We start from the raw sequence: 22,626 nt of genomic DNA, 5'->3' as shown, positions 1-22,626 counted from the left end.
GTAAAATGAGAAAGAAGAAGCACAATGGAATCACTTACAAAGTGGACACCACGTTCATGTTCTCAACTCTCAAGTATTTGGACAAACTTCCTAAAATTGTTTGAAAAAATCTATTTACAAGACAACAATTAGTCTTCGAGGGAATGACAATGAAGGATCTAGGCACCTAGCCTCATGAGCTACAAGATTAAATGGATGGATTGAATTTTGAATTCAATCATAACAAACATCACCTAACTATAAGGTTTCGGTTTTTTTACGTTCAAACTATGAGTGATAGAATTAGCTTATGAACAAATGTATTTAAAAACAACTTTGGAAAAGGAGTGAAAAAAGCTTAGTAATGTCTCATACTTAATAACGATTTATGTACGCATGATCCAAGTTGAGGAGGAAGAGAAGTAGGATCTGTTATGCTTTTTGAAAATTAGATGTGTTGACTTTAAATTACAGAAATTACCGAAACAAAACTCAGACACACTTGGAATGAACTCTCTCCACTCTTTTCTCTCACAAATTACTCTCTTCTATCTTTTCTAGCCGAAAGCATGTTAATCTAACAAGTACGAAGGGTCAATCAATAAGGATAAAGCATAATAACATTGAAAAGCATAAAGTTCTACAATATTATCCATTAATAACACTAAACATTAACCTAAATCCATAAAGAATTCAACCAACACCCTAAAACTAATAAATCTAGCCACTCATGGCTTTCAAAGATATATTTTCATGCAGTGGCGAATTCATAAATTTTACATAGGGGGCATCGGACACTATATAATAAACACACTAAAAAATGTTTAAAAAAATATATCGATGTTTAACTGATGCTCCAATAATATTCACTAAATTTGTAGCAATAAAGAAAGAACAACAATTTTTACATGATTTTATTTTAATGTAAATATGTGAATTTAAAATTTGCATACAAAAAAAAAATTCTTCATGGAATATTGTTGAGAGGTGGAAGTTTGGATCACCGATTTTGTTGCATTTTTTTTTTTAACTTTCTCTTTTGTTAGATAACAAATGAGGGCTAGAAAATATGTTTGAGGGTTATATCTTAGATGAGTTTTTTTTCCCCTATTTTTTAAAAATTATCTTCCTTTTAGGAAATCAAATTATTGATAGGAAGAAATTTGATATTTGAAGAAAAAAATTATTGATATTTGGAATAAAAACTATTTCGTAAAAATAATTGTAGCGGATAATATTTGAACTCACGACCAAGGGGTTGTGCCCACTACAGCAGAAGCAGAATTTAGACAAAGTGAAGCTAATTTTAATATGGGATAGTTACAAATTTAGCAATTAAATTCAAATTAATTAAGTATATAGCACAATTTTAAAAAAATTGCAAATATAGCAAAATTTGTCAAATTCTATCACTAATAGACCATGTTGCAAATATTGGTCTATCATTGATATACCATATGAAGTCTATGAGCGATACAAGTCTATTAGTGATAGTTTTGTTATATTTGTAATTTTTTTAAAATATTGTTATATACTTAATTATTATTGCTAAAATAGTCCTTCATTGCAATTTCCCTTTTAATATATATTGTAATCTAACATTTCAAAATTAATATTAAAATACAAAAATCGATAATATGAGGGAGGCACATGCTCTCCTGGCCCCTTAATAAATCTACCCTTGTTTTCATGTAAAATTGAAATCATATAGCTAAAGAAAAGTAAGAAACAAAGAAGACACTCTCGTATGCTCCTTCTTTGATGGGACACACCAATCTCCACTCAAACAACGTCTTGGGATATCATACGGCCCATCAAAATAATCATCACAATCTCTAACTTTTTAGGGCAAGAACACACTCTTTTAGGTATAAATTTTGTGGTAAATTTTGTTTCTTCAGTGTGTAAGAGCATCCATATAAACAGAGAAACCAAACTTGGCCAAAACGAAATTTCCAACGAAATTTAAAGGATAGCAGGCATCGTAGCACCCTAGGGAAGCATCAAAGCGCTCTCCACTTGAAGGTCCATATCTCATGCTTACATCAATGCAAAATCATAGTGTGCCAATTTTTAACGCTCTTGGGAAAAAGCATTGAGGTAAGCATTTATCCTCATTTAGGGTTTTGAATTTCTTTCTTCCTTTTTTTCACCTAGTTTTGACTAGATTTGATCATTGTACTTCAAACATTCATTTTTCTAACAATCCCCTAAAAAAACACTAGCAAACAAATCAAATCTAATAGCACTAGCCAACACATCAAATCTAATAAAAACTAACACTAAATAAAAAAGAAATATACACACATTTTTGTGTGCAAATCAAGCTTCACAAGATGAAATTCACTATTTTCCTCTTTTAGGGTAAGTAAATAGGTTGTTCCCTCACGTACTGACTCCAAGATTTTAACAATGAGGTCTTACCCTCTCACTAGTTTGATAGGGGTTTTGTTTATGATTGGACCATAAACAACTTGTTCATTAGATGATTAGTGGTACTTAAGAAACAAGAAGTAGCTATAGAGGTAAAATGATAATTTGACCTAGCTATAGTTTGAACAATATGTGAATGGTTGACTTACAAAGAAAACAGTTCATGAAAGTGCAGCTATATGTCTATGGTAAAGTGCCTCATACTTATAATGAATGCTGGTTATTTAATTAATATGTCATATCATGGAAGTTTATAATTGTAGGTCCATAAAGTCCCTCTACTAACTTACAGCGGAATTAAACAATGATTTAGGTGTTGCAAATTTGAAGTATTCAAAATATTGTTTAAGGTAATTTATTGTATATGATACAATTTAATATAATGTATATACTTTATGGACATTTTCAATATAGTAAAATAAACTAAAATATTAACAAAATTTTAGATTTTATCAATGATAGACACCGATAAATTTCTATTATTATCTATCAATGTCATGATAAAAGCATATCTATGACTATCAATATCTATCGTTGACAAAATCTAAAATTTTACTATATTTTGTAAATATTTTGTCAATTTACCATTTTTTATTCTCGTATATTATAACATATAGTTTATTTCAATTGAATTGGGATTGAGAGAATAATATTTGAGATTCGAATAGTAAATAAAAAGAAGTAAATGTTATTATACTACTCATTTGTTTGTTTGTTTAAATTAAATTAGATTAAATTGAATTTAAATTTAATCTAATTTAATTTAATTAACATTATTTGTCAAAACTCTCGTGTATACAGAGGAAAAGGAATGGTTCGTGAGGTGAGGGGATTTAATTTTCCGCAGCTATTTATTCTAACCTCGACCCGAACGTAGATAATCCACCAGCTAGTTATCTTTGGATATACTAACAATATCTAACCAAACACTTCAATCAACCACAATAAAATTCAAAATTATAAAACTAGTAATTACCTTTGGACAAATTAAATATTTTGTAATAACGAAAATCAATATACTCATGACAAATCATTTATGTTCTATAATATCATCTCATTCACTAGCATCGAAGAACATGAGTAATTGAATCAACTTTAATTTGATGTCTAAAGGTTTACCAATTTGGCCACTTTGGTGACTAACAAACGATGTTGGCTTTTTGGCCCTTAATCTCAAATTTATTTATTTTAATTATTCAATTAATTTATGTTTTGATGATAACAAATCTGATTTTTTTATTGATAATTTTATTAATTTGAATAGACCATATCGTAGAGCTTGGAAAAATGATTCTAACGCCTCTTGAATCACCCAAATCGAAGTTCAAATGAAGAAAATATTGCTAAAAGAAGCTTAACGAAAAAATACCCGAGATGGTGACGTGGCGACCAAGCATTCAATTTGAACCAATTAGAGAAAGCCACTTGGAGCAATGAAAGAGTAACAAATGTGGCTTTTTGTTATGTTTTATTGGCTTTTATAAAGAAAATGAATTTAAAAGGAAAATGATTTTAATATTATTATTTTTTCTTGTGTCTAACGGCTAGTTTTTTTAAAAGAGGGTGAAGTTGCTTTATTGATTTCTTTTTAAACAAAGTATTTTGAAAAGACATATTATTATATTATTATTTGTATTGTGTCTAACGGCTAATTAAGTTTAAATCTCAACCATTCATTTTTCTTTTACTTATATCTAATGACCCAAATGATTTTGAATTTATCTTTCCTCTCTTTTTAAATACTTCACATTTACACAAGATCACAACATCTTTACAATCCTCAAAAAGTGCAAAAAGCCAACATTGTTATTCTCTCTAAAGCTTCCAATTTTTATTCTTTTCATCTTATTCTTGAGAGCTTCTTATTGTATTGTGAGGATTAAATTTGTGAGCTTCAAATTGTATACTCACTCTTTTAGAGAGTTTTTCTTTTGTGTGATTTAAAAATTTCAACATATTGTAACGGTTGGATCCTAACCCGTGGAAAGGATCGGGTTTGCTCTTGAACCCGAAAAAGGAGCAAGAATCGGTTCGGCTCAAATCCGTGGAAAGAGTCTAAAGAAGATTTTCAATCAAAATCCCAAGAGGTGCTTGGGAAAGTGGATGTAGGTTGAGTTTAACCGAACCACTATAAAATTACGGTGTCTTCTTCTCTAACTCTTTTCTAATTATTTTTTAATTTAATTTTAGTTACATATTCTTATTGGTTGAGTTTGATTGCATACTTCCATTCATATCTTTTTATCAATCTTGTTATTTAACAAAGTTTACAAAGTTCTTTATTTAAATGTTAAAAAATATCTAATTAGTTGATTTTACTTTTTATTTGTCAAAAAGTTTATTTAAACCCTATTCACCCCCTCTAGGGTTGCCATACCGATCCAACAATTGGTATCAGAGCAAGGTTGCTCATCTTGAAATTTTAATTTCTTGATAAACTTTATTGTTAGAGCATTATGGCAAACCTATTGGCAAATGGTATTGTTGAAGGTCAATCTACTTCTAGACCTCCTTATTTTGATGGTTCAAATTATGCATATTGGAAAGCTAGAATGAAAATTTATTTGCAATCTATTGACTATAATTTGTGGTTAATTGTTGCTAAAGGTCCTTATGTACCCATGAAAAATGTTGATAATGTTGATACGCCTAAATTAGAAGAAGAGTATGATGAAAATGAAATGAAAAAGTGTTCATTTAATGCTAAGGCTATTAATTGTTTGTATTGTGCCTTGAGTAAAGATGAATTTAATAGAATATCCATGTGTTCTTCCGCTCAAGAAATTTGGAATACTCTTGAAATTACTCATGAAGGAACAAATCAAGTTAAAGAGTCTAAAATTAGCATGTTTGTTCATAATTATGAATTGTTTAAGATGGATGCTAATGAGACTATCACCGATATGTTTACTAGATTTACTAACATCATAAATGCTTTGAAGGGTCTTGGTAAAGTTTATACAACTTCCGAAAATGTTAGAAAAATTCTAAGGTCTCTACCTAAGACTTGGGAAGCTAAGGTAACGGCGATTCAAGAAGCAAAGGATCTCACCAAACTTCCACTAGAGGAGCTTATTGGCTCACTCATGACTCATGAGATCATCATGAAGGAGCACTTGGAGGATGAGTCCAAAAAGAAGAAGAGCATTGCATTAAAGACTATCTCCTTGGAAGTTGATCCCGAAGATGAGGATGGCCTTGATGAAGATGACATTGCTTATTTCTCACGTAAGTACAAAAATTTCATAAAAAGAAAGAAATATTTCAAGAAACACCTATCAACCCAAAAAGAGTCAAAAGGTGAGAAAAGCAAAAAGGATGAGGTGATTTGTTATGAATGCAAAAGATCGGGTCATATAAGAACGGATTGTCCTCTCCTCAAATCATCTAAGAAATCCAAGAAGAAGGCAATGAAGGCTACATGGGATGATAGTAGTGAAAGTGAAAGTGAAGTTGAAGAAATGGCAAATCTTGGTCTCATGGCTCATAGTGACAAAGATGATGAACATGATGATAAGGTAACTCTAGAACCTCTTTCTATTGATGAATTATTTGAAAATTTTGAAAGCATGCAAAATGACCTAGAAAAACTTAGTTCTAAGTATGTTGTGCTTAAGAAGAAATACAATGTTTTAATTAGTGAAAATAAGTCTTTACTTGATACAATTGCTTGCTTTAAAGAGAATGAAAATTTTGAGCAAATTGAAGAATTGAATGTCTCTAGTGATAAGCATGTTTGTATTGAGAAAGATGCTTTGCTTGATAAAGTTAGATTTCTTGAGCATGATAGTTGTGAAAAAGATAACTTGATTAAAGTGCTTAAAGAAAATGAACTAAGTGTTTTACAAGAACTTGATAAAGCTAAAGAAACTATTAAAAAGTTGACAATAGGTGCTCAAAGATTGGACAAAATTATTGAAGTAGGAAAATCTTATGGTGATAAGAGAGGTTTAGGCTATATTGATGAATCATCTACTCCATCAAGTTCTAAAACTACATTCGTTAAAGCATCACCTATTGTGCCTAAGTTTAACATGTCTAATCATGTGTCTAATCATGTTAAATCTAGTTTTGTACCCATATGTCATAATTGTGGTGTTGAAGGTCACATTAGACCTAAATGCTTTAAATTGAAGTATGCTCAAAATACTTATTCAAGAAGAAATTTTTCGCAAAGAGCAAAGTTTTACATTGCTCCAAGGAAGAATTTCTCCAATAAAAGTAGAGTACATAAATTTGTTATGAAAAATAAATCTTTGCATAATGTTGTTTGTTTTTCTTGTGGCAAGTATGGACATAAAGCTTATTCTTGTTACCTATCTAGATGTGCTTGTAATGTCTATGAAAAAATGAAATGGATCCCTAAATATGTAAATGCTAACATTCTAGGACCCAAACAAGTATGGGTACCAAAGGATCAAACTTGAAATTAGTTGTTTTTAGGTTTGTTTGAAAGCCTCCAAGAAAAACAAATGGTACTTGGATAGTGGTTGCTCAAGACACATGACGGGAGACCGATCCAAGCTTATCTCTTTCTCCAAAAAGAATGGAGGCATGGTAACCTTTGGTGACAACAAGAAAGGTAAAATAATTGGTAAGGGTAATATAGGAAATGATTCATCTACTTTGATTGAAAATGTTCATTTGGTTGATGGTTTAAAGCATGATTTGCTTAGTATTAGTCAATTGTGTGATAAAGGATTTAGAGTAATATTTGATAAAAAAAATTGCATAATTGAAAATGTTAGTGATAGAAAAGTTTTGTTTGTTGGAAATAGGGATGAAAATGTGTACACTCTTGATTTGAATGATTATCCTATTATTGATAAATGTCTTTCGGTTTTGCATAATGATTCTTGGTTATGGCATAGAAGACTAGGACATGCTAGCATGCACTTAATTTCAAATATTTCTAAAAATTGTTTGGTTAGAGGTCTTCCTAGTTTTAAATTTGAAAAAGACAAAGTTTGTGATGCTTGTCAAATGGGTAAGCAAACTAAGTCCTCTTTCAAATCTAAAAATGTGATCTCTACTACTAGACCCTTACAACTATTACACATGGACTTATTTGGCCCTTCTAGAATTGCTAGTTATGGAGGAAATTATTATGCTTTTGTGATAGTTGATGATTTTTCTAGATTTACTTGGGTTTTGATGATAAAACATAAGGATGATGCTTTGAAAAGTTTTATTAGTTTTGCAAAAAGAGTACAAAATGAAAAAGGATTTTTTATTTCCAAAATTAGGAGTGATCACGGAGGAGAATTTGATAATGATGCTTTTAAAGCTTTTTGTGAAGAAAATGGTTTTTCCCATAATTTTTCCTCTCCAAGAACTCCTCAACAAAATGGTGTAGTTGAAAGGAAAAATCGTACTTTGCAAGAATTTGCTAGATCAATGTTGAATGAGTATGGTTTACCTAAATATTTTTGGGCGGAAGCCGTTAACACCGCTTGCTATGTTTCAAATAGAGTTTTAGTTAGACCCTCTTTAGATAAAACTCCTTATGAACTTTGGCATGGAAAAATTCCAAATATTGGGTATTTCAAAGTTTTCGGTTGTAAATGTTTTATTTTGAATAACAAAGAAAAACTTGGAAAATTTGATTCTAAGACGGATGTTGGTATTTTTCTAGGATATTCCTCTACTAGTAAAGCTTATAGAGTTTTCAATAAGAAAACTTTAGTTATTGAGGAATCTATTCATGTTGTATTTGATGAATCTTGGAATAATGTTTCTAATGAGTCTATTTGTAGTGATGATTTAGAAAAAGATTTTGGAGATTTACTTGTTAATGACAAAGGCAAAGAAATTGTTCCAAGTATGCAAGATGTGAACATCATAGAAAAGAAAGAAGAGGGTTCTTCATCCTTGCCTAAAGAGTGGAGATATGCTCTATCCCATCCCAAGGATCTAATTCTTGGCAATCCCGAACAAGGTGTCAAAACTCGTTCTTCTCTTAATTTATTTAGTAATCTTGCTTTTGTGTCTCAAATTGAACCTAGAAGTTTTAAAGATGCCGAATGTGATGAGTTTTGGATTTTAGCTATGCAAGAAGAATTAAATCAATTTGAAAGAAACAAAGTTTGGAAATTAGTCCCTAGGCCTTCTAATGCATCTATAATCGGAACTAAATGGGTTTTTAGAAATAAGATGGATGAAAATGGAAATATCATTAGAAATAAAGCTAGACTTGTAGCTCAAGGTTATTGTCAAGAAGAAGGTGTAGATTATGAAGAGACTTTTGCATCGGTTGCTAGATTAGAAGCTATTAGAATGTTGCTTGCTTTTGCTTCTTATAAAAATTTCATTTTGTATCAAATGGATGTAAAAAGTGCTTTTTTAAACGGTTATATTGTGGAGGAAGTTTACGTAGAACAACCTCCGGGCTTTGAAAGTTTTGATTTACCTAATCATGTTTATAAGTTGAAAAAGGCTCTTTATGGCTTAAAACAAGCTCCAAGAGCTTGGTATGATAGACTTAGCAAGTTTTTACTTGAGAATGACTTTAAGATGGGAAAAATTGATAATACTCTATTTATTAAAGTTAAAAATAATGACATGCTTATAGTACAAATTTATGTGGATGATATTATATTTGGTTCTACTAATTCATCTTTGTGTGAAGAATTTTCCAAGTGTATGCATAATGAGTTTGAGATGAGTATGATGGGAGAACTTAGTTTCTTCCTTGGTCTTCAAATCAAACAACTCAAGGATGGCATCTTCATAAGTCAAGAAAAATACACAAGGGATTTGCTCAAGAAATTCAAATTAAATGAAGGTAAAGTTGCAAAAACTCCTATGAGCACTACCACTAAGCTTGACAAAGATGAAAAAGGTAAGTGTGTGGATATAAAGACTTATCGAGGTATGATCGGATCTTTACTTTATTTGACCGCTAGTAGACCCGATATCATGTTTAGTGTATGTCTTTGTGCTAGATTTCAATCTTGTCCTAAAGAATCACATTTCCATGCCGTTAAAAGGATACTTAAATATTTGCTTGGAACTATTGATGTTGGATTATGGTATCCTAGAAATGTTGAGTTTAATTTGGTAGGATATTCCGATGCGGACTTTGCCGGTAGTTTACTTGACCGTAAAAGTACTAGTGGGACTTGTCAATTTCTTGGTAGTTCCTTAGTATCTTGGTTTAGTAAAAAGCAAAATTCGGTTGCCTTATCCACTACCGAAGCGGAATATATTGCGGTTGCTAGTTGTTGTGCACAAATTCTTTGGATGAAACAAACTCTTTGTGATTTTGGATTAAAATTTGATAATGTGCCTATATTTTGTGATAATACTAGTGCCATAAATTTGACTAAGAATCCTATTCATCATTCTAGAACTAAGCATATAGATATTAGGCATCACTTTATTAGAGAGCATGTACAAAATGGTCATATTACTCTTGAGTTTGTAAGTTCCAATAATCAATTAGCGGATATATTTACCAACTCTTTGAGTGAAGAAAGCTTTTGTAAAAATAGGCTTGAGCTTGGAATTATTCGTTGGGATGCATCTTGATTTTATATCTTACTTGATATTGTTACCGTAATGCATATTGATAGGGGGAGAATTAGACATTTTGTATGTGTTCATGTTTTTTGGGAGAGCTAACTTCATTGGTATTGTTTTTGATGATTCCAAAGGGGGAGAAGTATAAGAAAAATATGTTTTTATCAATTTGTTGCATAATTGTTTCTATTGAATAATGCATATTTTTTTAGAAAAAAAAAAATTAATTAAGGACAAAGAAGGTTCTCTTATCAATTGTTTTCAAGTATGTTCTTTGTGGTGAAATATTTACATGAGCTTTATGGTTATACATCTTGATAATAGAATTACTTGTTGATCATGTGTGTTTCAAGTTATTTTTCTTCAATGATTTGTCATCATCAAAAAGGGGGAGATTGTTGGCTTTTTGGCCCTTAATCTCAAATTTATTTATTTTAATTATTCAATTAATTTATGTTTTGATGATAACAAATCTGATTTTTTTTATTGACAATTTTATTAATTTGAATAGACCATATCGTAGAGCTTGGAAAAATGATTCTAACGCCTCTTGAATCACCCAAATCGAAGTTCAAATGAAGAAAATATTGCTAAAAGAAGCTTAACGAAAAAATACCCGAGATGGTGACGTGGCGACCAAGCATTCAATTTGAACCAATTAGAGAAAGCCACTTGGAGCAATGAAGGAGTAACAAATGTGGCTTTTTGTTATGTTTTATTGGCTTTTATAAAGAAAATGAATTTAAAAGGAAAATGATTTTAATATTATTATTTTTTTCTTGTGTCTAACGGCTAGTTTTTTTAAAAGATGGTGAAGTTGCTTTATTGATTTCTTTTTAAACAAAGTATTTTGAAAAGACATATTATTATATTATTATTTGTATTGTGTCTAACGGCTAATTAAGTTTAAATCTCAACCATTCATTTTTCTTTTACTTATATCTAATGACCCAAATGATTTTGAATTTAGCTTTCCTCTCTTTTTAAATACTTCACATTTACACAAGATCACAACATCTTTACAATCCTCAAAAAGTGCAAAAGGCCAACATTGTTATTCTCTCTAAAGTTTCCAATTTTTATTCTTTTCATCTTATTCTTAAGAGCTTCTTATTATATTGTGAGGATTAAATTTGTGAGCTTCAAATTGTATACTCACTCTTTTAGAGAGTTTTTCTTTTGCGTGATTTAAAAACTTTAACATATTGTAACGGTTATATCCTAACCCGTGGAAAGGATCGGGTTTGCTCTTGAACCCGAAAAAGGAGCAAGAATCGGTTCGGCTCAAATCCGTGGAAAGAGTCTAAAGAAGATTTTCAATCAAAATTCCAAGAGGTGCTTGGGAAAGTGGATGTAGGTTGAGTTTAACCGAACCACTATAAAATTACGGTGTCTTCTTCTCTAACTCTTTTCTAATTATTTTTTAATTTAATTTTAGTTACATATTCTTATTGGTTGAGTTTGATTGCATACTTCCATTCATATATTTTTATCAATCTTGTTATTTAACAAAGTTTACAAAGTTCTTTATTTAAATATTAAAAAATATCTAATTAGTTGATTTTACTTTTTATTTGTCAAAAAGTTTATTTAAACCTTATTCACCCCCTCTAGGGTTGCCATACCGATCCAACAAACGATTCATAACATAGACATCATGGTAAAACAATTTCAATTAACCACAATAAAATTCAAAATTATAAAACTACTAATTATCTTTGGGTAATTTAATTGTTTTATAATAATGAAAATCAATATACTCATGATAACATCTTTATGTTTTATAATATCATATAATTCATTAGCATCACATAAATATGAGTAATTGATTTAACTTCAATTTGATATCTATTAAACTTACCAACTTGGCCACTTTGGTGACTAGCAAATTATTCATAATATAGATATCATATTAAAATAATCATAACTAATTATTTCCTTAATTTGTAAAACAATGTCAATGGAATATATCTATAAGACTTACTAATTTGACCACGTTGGTGACTAACAAATTATTCATATATAACATAGATATATCGCAACAAAATAATCACAAACATGGATAATTAAACTAACATAACTTTAATTTGATATTTATAGAATGCTTAATAATTTGGCCACTTCTGTGACTAACAAATTATCTATACTATAGATATTAAATAATCACAAACAAATGCATGCTTTAAATTATTTGTGATTTATACGTGACGCACAAGGATAATAAAACATAATTTTCAAACTTTATGAAATTTAATCATGCATAATTTATTATATTTTAAATTTAAGCAACTTAATTATGAGAAAAATAGTAAAATCAATGGAGTAAATAAGAATGTAATTAATCTCCAATAGTTTTAATCCAAAATAAAAATATATGAATTTTGGAAAACTCTAACTTTGACTGTATGATTATCTTGATATCTTTATCTTCTTTTTCTTTATTTTTATTTTTCTTTTTCTTTTTTATAATAAGAGGATAGAAGATTTTTTTTTATAATAAGAAAATAAAATATATATCATCATAATAAGAAAATAAAATATTTATCTTCTTCATAATAATAAAATAAAGATTTATCCTTCATGATAATAAAATAAAATTTTATATTCTTCATAGTAATAAAATACTATAGATTTTTCTTCAACTTCTAAAACTTATTTGTTTGCCCCAATTAAGTTTAATTTGATATCTATATAACATAATAATTTGGTCACTTTGATGACTAACAAATTATTCCTAACATATAGATATCAAATAACATAATTCCAAGTGATTTTAATCGTAAAATTTGCAAATAAAAATATTAATATTACAAATAATTTTATCAAAACTATCTTTCAATCTAAATGACATAATTTAAATCACTAGAATAAGTGAATACTTTAAATCATATTTTATATCATTATCATTATATATCCATAACACATGAAATACAATTGATACATAATTTATGTGATCGTCACAAAACAATTCAGTATGATTTACATCACAATTTGCAGTTAAGCATAATAATAATTTCATCGTCGTACAATTATACATTATTTTTCAAAATTTAATTGCATAATTTAAATTAAAAAATAAGTGGGTACTTTAAACATAATATACATAATATATAAAATATAATCAATACATAATCATCAACATAAACTAATTATATGCATACTAAGTATATTGACCTTAGAAAAGAAATCATCAAAATCTAAATTTGTTCAATTGAATAATGGAAAAGAAACAACATAATGGTTGCCATTAATAATTGATTAATAGAAGAAACTAAAAGATTTTGTGTACATAATTTGCCGGCGTGAGGTTTTGTGTGTTATACATCATTAAATTTCTTTCTTCATTCAAGCTTTTAACCTTAATTCAAATTAATAAAATAACTAAAAAATCTTTAATCAAATGATAATTGAAGAATCTTTAATTCAAAACATAATTCAACATTCTTTAATTCAAATGATAATTGATAATTAAATCATCTTAATTCAAATCGATGAAAACGTGCGGCGAAAACATTAAAACAAATTATTAATCATCCATGTAAAATCACAAGTTCTCAACCAAAGCTCTGATACCACATGTAAGCTTTAATTCATGATCATACAATAAAACTCTAAAATTGTATGTAACGATGAGTGCTAAGATGTTTGAACTATATGATTTTACAAATTAAAATTAGATAAGAACAACATACATTGATCAATGAATAATCTTATTGAGGAATTGTGTTTCTCTCACTTGCCTTCATTTAGATCTTGATTTAGTTTCTTGATGGGAATAATAAGCTACCAAATAAAGACACTGAGAGGACCAATCCCTAAGGTTCTATTTATAGACACCACCCATCATAGTGTTTAATTAAGACATTATCTTTTTACCTAATGGGTCTAATAAAATAATAGACCCAAAAGAGATAAAGTACGATATAATACATATGGGCCACATTAATAATATTATATTTAAAAATAAATCTAACAACTCCATGTACCATGTTTTAAATGTACTATGTTATCAAATATCAATGAAGTCTTGGTATTTCAAAATAAATTTAATGTGTGTGTTTATTATGCTATACTAGAGGTTCTGTGTGCTATCTTGCGAAGAGATTGACGTTGAATGTCTAGGCAGTTATGCCTTTACATGGTCGCATGAAGTGATCTTGGGGTGACATGGAATCGTATCCCAACTCTCAATAATTGGTACAACACAATAAAAGAGTATATTAAGAAGGACAAGTAGAACATGGTTCGACAAATTAATGTTGAGTTATGCTCCATTTGCCAAGTTTTCTTTTGGAGATATGGTGTGGAGGTTAATGTTTACATTTTGGACATTGTTCCTTAAATAAGTGTTTCTAAAACACTTTTTGAACTTTCAAAATGCCATAAAATCTTTACAACTTTTAGGGTTTGGAGATGTCCAAACACACCTGTTGAACATAAATTCAAAGAAGTTGGAATCATGTTTAAGAGTGTGTTTATTTGTAGGTTATCCCAAATAGACAAGAAATAGTATTTTTTATGATCCTAAGGAGGATAAAGTATTTGTATTGACAAATGTTACTCTCTTGAAAGAAGACCACGTAAGAGATCATAAGTCATAGAGATTGTATTAAATTATAATTTAAAAATGAAGTAACAACGCAATAATTTTACATATGATAAATTATAGTTTTGAAAATTTGGTGAAGGACATAAGGATGAACACAATCAAAGCTACACCCAAGTATAATATAAAAAATTTAACTTAGACATAAGTTTTAAGTTAGTTATGAGTTAGACTGAAAATATTTTATTAACTAGGAAGGAAAAATGAATTTTTTAGATTAAAATATCATTTTGATATCTATATTTTTTATTGGTGTTTGTTTCAATTCTAGTCTTTTTATTTTTAATCATCTAATTTTAGTTTCTATATTTACCATCTATCCTTAATCAATTATTTATTACAAGTTTATCATTGATTTTCTTTTGTTTTTAATAAGAATTGTATCTACTGTCATTTTAGCTATAGTTTTTTTTTAATGTACACATTCACTATTTTTCTACTGTTATTATTTTATAATTTTGATAAAACAAAATTAATATTAAAAAAAAAAACTGTTTTAAAACACAAAACTATACCAAAGTTTTATGACCTATAAATAGCAATACATAACCGTCTATGAGTAGTTAAATTAAAATTAATTTTCATAAATATAACACGCGCATGAAACTAACCATTTTTTTTAAATATTCAATTTTCTCTTCATCGTCTTTCTTCTCTTTTTCTCTAATTTTAAAATATTTATGTTTGCAATTTTTTTCTCTTCTTTTCCTTTTTATCGCTTTTTTGTGTATTTTTTTTAAATTTTTTCAAACTGTTATTTGATTCGTACCAGATATAAAAGATATATTTTTTCTCAAACGGTTTTTTGAGATATGTGCCAAATATAAAAGATCCTGAAAAAATATTGAACTGTCCAATCTAAACGATGATTTATATAAAAAAAAAAACCTAAAAAAATCTCACCAAAAAATCATGAAAAAAAATTTATTGAGATTTGGTTACCAACCAATTTTGAATACGAAAAATTTGTATTTTTTTGGGTCAAATTGTTCGTAGTTTGGCTTATTTTGTAAAAGTTCTTTAACTCATCTAGCTTAATTTACCATAGGATATTAAAAAAAAAAACACAAATGGCTAATATTTTACAAAGTGTACCAAATGGGTCACAACATTATTACACAAAAATAAACCCAAATTACCAATATATCCATATGGTATTCTTTTATTGTTTTAAAATATACATAAATATTAATTATAATAAGAAGATCATAAGTCATTAAAATAGGAAAGTGAAAGAAACAATTTTCTCACTTTCCATATTCAAAAAAATCAAATCTCTTTCATATTATATCTTTTATAATACATCAACTAAAAGTATTATATCTCATGATTTATATATAAAACTAATATAAATGTAAGTAAGATGTGATATATATAATAATAAATCACATATACAAAGTATTATATATTACGATAATGTTATAAAATTAGTATACTTGTAAATAGTATATGATATAGGTAAAAACATTAACTAAAAAGTATTATATCTTACGGGTAATTTATAAAACTAATATAATTGTAAATAAAATGTGATATATATATATAATAAATCACATATGCAAACTATTATTATTGCGATAATATTATAAAACTAGTATAATTATAAATAATATGTAGTATATATTTACCAAATCACATCATAAAACCATTAAAATGAGGGGTATATCGTTAAAATATACGATATATACACAGATGATATATTCTCAATGATCTAATAATGTAGTTTTGGTGTTTAACTATTTAATTTTAAACGGGTAAAAGAACAAATGACTTACTGTGAAAATTATCTTAATTTCAGGTGATGGAGAATTGTAAATATTGGCGACTTGTAAAAAAGATGCAGCTTACGGTTATTACAAAATTGAATACAAATTTGGCCGTCGAATAATTGTGAAAATATGGTAATAAAAAATTAGAAATTTATGATTAAAATTTTTAAAGTTTGAAGTGATGGACAATGACCGGTGACAATAATGATGCAGGTGGTAAAAAGATAGTTTTGAAAGAAGATATTTATTCCAAATTATAATATATTTTGATTTATAGTTAATAGATAAAATACTTATTATCTATTCATTTGAAAGTTATGGAATACAAATTAAATTCAAATAATTTTTAATAAAAAAATAATTCAAATAATATTATGAATAAAATATCTAATTAATAATAATAGTATTTAATTAATAATTATTGAAAGATTAGAATTGTCCATAAAATATTATCTTACTTATTTAAAAAATAATTTTTAAATTATAAGCTTACATCAAATTTCTTATTTGGCATTTTCTCTACATCTTTCTATTTTAAAAGACCTAAAAATTAGCCTATTGAAACGTGAAAAAGAAAATAAGAAGCAAAATAGCACTTGAAAAAAAGATATTAGAAATGAAATGGATTTGTCGAAATGAAATTTGTCAGTGAAAGCATAGTGTGATTGATGAGAAGAGGGCGATAGACGAACTTTTTTGGAGCCGAAAATTGCAGTGAGTTTCACGTTTGATTGTTTGCTGGAGATTGCCGATTAGACAGGTATTCTACACCTTGAGATCTAATTTTACCCTTCATTCAAACTTCTTCTTTGGAGCTTCAGATTTTGTTTCCATTCAATTCACTCACTGAAGGATTCCCAAATTTGAAACCCCATTTCCCCTTTTGATCTTCCCTCTTTTGTGGGTCATTTCGTTTCTCGTCCCTTCTTGGCTGCAGATTTTGTTGATTTTCTCTTGTGGGTATGGTCTATTTCTCTCTCACTCTCTTGATTAGTCAATTGTTTTGTCTTTTGATTTTTCATCTTCTGTTGATCAATGAATGATATTTCTTTTTGGATTTTCGTTTTTTGCTTTTGGTGGGTTCTTTTGGAATTTCTTTTGCTCTTCTGAAGTGATTGATGGTTTGCTTGTTTCTTCTTTGGCACATCGTTTGAATGTCTTTGAGTACCGTTTTTCGATTATGTCTTCTTTGGTTGGAGCTAATTTACTCTTGTTGTTGATGTGATGTTGAAGCAGATATATTTTTTAATGTTGATTTGAATGCCTTTTGAGATTTTTAATTGAAGTGGGATTTGCTTTTGTTTGCTTTACAATGTTCGTGGATAACTTCTAATCTTAACTGAATCTTATCAACTGTGTGGGGTAGGGGGTGAAGATATAGGAAACATGAGAGTTAAGCAATAACACTGTCAGAATTCGGGCTATGGTGTTGTTCCTTGAAACTGGCGCTTTGTGGTATAAGATTGTGGTTAGAAAGTTATTCTCGTTGCATAGATGCCCATTTCGTTGGCAAGGGCATCGATAGAAATTTGTGGAAAATGATCCTCAATTATTTGCACCATTTTCTTCAATTTGTTACTCTTTCAAGTTTCTCGAAATAGACCCTTGGTGAATGCTTTTCTGACCTCTACCATATTTCCTTCCAAAAAACTCCTCCATTTCCGATTTCATCAATACATTGGATGCCTTGGCTCATATGATATCCATTTTAGAAAGGACCTTTTTTTTTGTATAAAGAAAGGACCTTATTTGATCCTAAGCTATTTAAACTTTATTGTATTGTCTTCCATTCAGGGAGTCTGTTCAGATCTATTTTTCAAGCATAAGCTTGTCTGGTCTCTTGATTCCTTAGATTTTTTCCTTGTCAAATCTTTATCTGGTCAGTTGCCACCACCAGTTTCATAATGCTTCTCCCTTGTTCACAAAACTAAGGAAAATTTTCATTCATAAGAAGGCAAAAGTTCTTTGCTTGGCATGTCTCTTGGAGGGTGGATTAATAGCTACAATGTCATCTAGTGATCTGTTCTTTTTTGTGTTTGTTGTATGCAAATGTGAGAATAAGGATTTAACTAAGTGTGGGAAATATAGCAATTTGTTTTTTTAATAACTTGAAGAGTTTTGCAATTGTTCCCAGTTTAATTTGTCCCTTTGGGCTTTTGGTCCCAAGTTTTCTTTCTTGAGATTTTTCATTCTTTCCTTATAAGCTATTGGAGCCCCTTCCTGTAATTATTATTAGTTGTATATTTTTTAAGGCTCCTACATTTTGTTTCATGTTAGCAATTTGCTTTTCAGGAAACAGTTTAACCATTCCATTCTGTCTCATGAACTCGTTAAGAGTCTCCTTCTCCCCATACGATTCTGGGTGAATTGATTATGAAATTGATATTTCAGATTTTCAAAAAGAGGACAGGATTCATGCTTAGTTTTTAATATTTATTATCTACTTCTTACCAAAATAATAATAATAATAATAATAATAATAATAATTTATCACTTAGAAAATAATCAACGCCAATCTGCCGGCACCCCGTTATTCTTATCATTTTTCTACTTTTTTCAGGTGATGATATGGTAACGAATTGTTAAATTACTTGATTCTTTTTCCTTTTATTCAGCGGCAAGTATTGAAGATCTTCAGTCCTTCTTTGGAGAAACTTGCTTATCTAAGAAAAACATGGTTCAGAAACTGCAACCCATCAAAGGTGGTGGAGGATCCGTTAAGGTTGGAGCCACTGGAACTATTAGCTCTCTAATGATGAGGGAATTAGAGTCAATGAGATCTGCCTCCAAGAAGCCGGTAACTTCCAAAAACAAATCTTCATCTGCTGCTACTACTACTACTGTTTCTTCTGCTGCTTCCATTCCTAAACGACTAGGACAAAGTAAATCGTTTGTAGAGGTAAGTGATAGAAGATATAATAGTGTTAATAACAGAAGCTTTGGGAACTCTCATAATGCTACTAAAACTGGTTCGAGGGATGTCCATCGAATGCCAATGCTTAGCTCTAATGATGTTTATACTGATGGAAATAGTTATAGAGAGAAACCAGAAAGGAAAGGACTTAGAGCAGTTGCAATTGTGGATGTAAAGTGCAATAACCCTGATAGAGCTTGGGCTAGCCGCCCTCTATCAAGTCGTCTCAGAAAACTCGGTTTTTCAAAGCTATCTGAAACCTTTGCTTGATTCACATCATACACGACTTCTAGGCTGCTTTCTATCTGAATCTTTGTTATTTAGGAGCTTGCTGCCCCCTCAAGGTTTCTTATAGTTAGTTATAGGGTTTCAAATGATGTATAGAAAGAATGTCGTGTAAGGCTGTAATTGACCTGGGAGGTCAGTAGTCTCATTGACCTGAAATCGATGATGCTATAACAGATGATACACTGCCTTGGATCCCCCTTCATCGGGAGGCTGGCTGTCATTCAGGTATCCTCTAGGCAATTTAGCTGGATTTTAGGCAATTTGGCCATTTCATTTCCTTAGTCTAAAGTGAAAGAAAGCTAGCTTGGCTTTATTATTTGATATGTTATATTTGTTCTCTTCCCATATTTGACATGTTTGTATCCAAAACTTGTAAGTTGTAATAGTAAAGATTGTCTTCTGTCATTTGGGTCCCTTTTTCATCTTTTGTAGTGTTGTGTTTTGATGGTTTCCATGTGCCTATAATTTGCTTCTTTCTCTTTTTTCATTGCCAGTGATATAGTGGACCAACTTATCAAAGCTTCAATTGATAACATGCCATTTTAATTCACTGTCTATAAATAAGTGATAAATGATGATTTGCTACCTTCTGAAGGTAGATTCAGTTTCTGATATGTTCCATCATTAATGAACTATTACGCGTTTCCTTTTCCTCTTTTTGTTGATGTCTTGAATGACAAGAAAAAATAAATCATGGTGCTTTCTTTCTTCTTTCTTCAAGAGGATGTTGTGATCTACCTTATTTTAGGTCATTTTTTTTTTGTTAATTGGCCTAATCATCTCTTAATTTTTTTTTACCTTATACTTAGGGAAAGAGGGGTCCCACTTGTTACACTATTCATATATTTTAGTTCTACTAATCCTACACAATTTTTTGTTCTTTCCATGGTTAGCTCCAAACAACTACGGTTTTATATTTTTAAAAGTAATCTTCTTTGAGACCAATCATGAATTCAAACTTTTCTTTTCCTTCTCTTTTAGTACAGTGGGGATGGGGATTCGAATCATTGACACAAATTCATACAAGTTGAGTTATACTTCTTTTGGCCATATGACTAACTATGAAATCCATAAAATTTGCCATTTGTTTGATATATATACTCCTAGGTCACATTTGCATAATGATAATGTAATTGCTTGATTGTAACTTAAAATGTGTTCTATTTGATTACCTTTGTTATTGTTTACTAGTATTTTGTAATAAAATGAGGGTCGTACCATAAAATCTGTAACCAATTATTGTAATTTGATTGATGACTTAAAAGTAATAAATCAAATTACTTTTGAAAATTACATGGAATACATCATATTATAAAAATATTTTTGAACGATATTACTGGTTCTATTGATTGTAACATGGTTTTTATTTGTAACACCATCGTCAAAAAAAAAAAAAAGTATATATATATACATATAGTTATTAGTGTAATAACTATAGTTATTAGTGTTATATAGTTATTTGTGTTATTGGAAATGTTATTTGGTCTATAATGGTGTTGATAATCGATGGAAATAACAAAAAAAAATCTAAAATTTTAAGAATTTATTTGTTTGGCATTGATACCAAACAAATAAAATCTCAAATTTTAGATTTTTTCTTTTTATTTTCTTGAAATAAAACCAATGGCTTTACCAAGCAATTGTCGAAATGTTATCTCCTAAATTAAAATAAACAAAAATACAAAAAATTTGAAATGTTATTGATAGGCTTAACGTGAACAATTTATTTATCAACATATTAGGAGAAATGGAGCCCCAATTTCTCCTAAGCCTCTTTTAGAGAGCTATTACAACCGAAAATAACAAAAAATGATTCACCCCTAGAACCTCACGACATATATACTCTTCTCAACGGTCCCTAACTAACCATATAACACTTCGAAAGGAGTCAAAAGAGTGGTGGAGTGAAATGATATGTTATAATTGAATTCAGTCTAGAGAACTCATTTAGCTCACTATTTCGATTTTGCCATTACAAAACATGGAAGATAAGTTTCAATTGTTGTAAAAATAACGTAAATGACGATCAAAATGACTTGATGTGCCGTGATGAATCATTGCCCTGAAAGCAAATTCGGCTAGACCATGATGTTAATCATAATGTCGGTTAGTCCTCAAGGTTAACCCAACTCCTTACTTCTGACGTGCACTCACCTGAAATAGAAATAAAAATGATGAAGGAACTTGCTCATAACTATTTGTAGAGATAGAGAGACTGAGAGGTTTTGTGGAGTGTATGAGGAATGAATGAATAAGATCTTGGGTAGGTCTGTATTTATAATGGAGTCCCACTGAACTGCCATATGAAATTTCGAGGAAAAGAAATGCAAAGAGGAAAAGTCGGCAGTCTCACGAGCATCAATTCGGGCGGACGAACACGCCCTGGAAGAACGACAATTTAGGACGATTGGATAATTGAATCAAATTGTGACGCATGGCAAAATGTCAGTGACTGCATCATTGAACGACGCGTGGTGGGGCACTTAGGGGAACCAAAAAACTATTTAGATGAGTATTAAAAATTACATCCTTATTCGCGCAAGCGCGGTTGCCCGAGCCCGCTTGTCCGACTGGACGAACGGTGTGTGTGGTGACAGGGTCATACTATCACCACCAACACAATTTGTAATCCCCTAGTAGTACTTAGCTATTTATGCCCATCCAATTTTATCAATGTGCGACAACAAGAGAGGTAACTTTCCATTGGGCCAAAGGCTTACAGTCTTTCCAACAATCCCCCACAAATGGCTGTTGCAACAAAGTTACAGGATAGTCGAGAGAAAGTTAGTTTTGAGCAAGAATGAGACATTAAGCTTAAACATCAATATCCAAAGATTCGAATTGATTCGTAGTGAAGTAAAGCTACAACCTTGTTAAAGAGTGAAATTAGATCTTGAACTTTCTATAACACTGGTTGAGACCCTTACGACATGCTTTATCCCCAGTTTTGGTCATCATTTTTGTAATATGGATTTGTGCCTTTATAGCCATGCACATAAAATGAACCTCAGGTCATCGTGAAAGCTTTAGAAAGTGGTCCTTTAAACTCTTTCATAGAAGACGACCCCACCTTCACAGTCACGTTATATGCTCCATCAAGTTTACTAAAGCAAACC

General features: G+C 29.8%; 1 protein-coding gene across 4 annotated transcripts; it reads left to right on the top strand.

Annotated features, from left to right (window-relative positions):
* Window positions 1-16,850: 16,850 nt before the first annotated feature.
* LOC101215948 lies at window positions 16,851-19,928 on the top strand. Of its 4 annotated transcripts, none has more exons than XM_004149123.3 (2): window positions 16,851-17,068; window positions 18,924-19,928. In XM_004149123.3, exon 2 carries the CDS (start codon window positions 18,983-18,985, stop codon window positions 19,490-19,492), a length of 510 nt encoding a protein of 169 aa, XP_004149171.1. In that variant the 5' UTR covers window positions 16,851-17,068; window positions 18,924-18,982; the 3' UTR covers window positions 19,493-19,928. The 4 variants fall into 4 exon arrangements, with proteins under 4 accessions (XP_004149171.1, XP_004149173.1, XP_004149172.1 ...); XM_004149125.3 differs by having other exon boundaries at window positions 16,863-17,068; window positions 18,869-19,928; XM_004149124.3 differs by having other exon boundaries at window positions 16,863-17,268.
* The last annotated feature ends 2,698 nt before the right edge of the window (window positions 19,929-22,626 follow it).

The sequence above is a fragment of the Cucumis sativus genome, chromosome 3 (assembly GCF_000004075.3).
Source record: "Cucumis sativus cultivar 9930 chromosome 3, Cucumber_9930_V3, whole genome shotgun sequence".
Classification (NCBI taxonomy): domain Eukaryota; kingdom Viridiplantae; phylum Streptophyta; class Magnoliopsida; order Cucurbitales; family Cucurbitaceae; genus Cucumis; species Cucumis sativus.
Note: the sequence above shows the minus strand (reverse complement) of the source record. Positions and strands in the feature narration are given on the sequence as shown.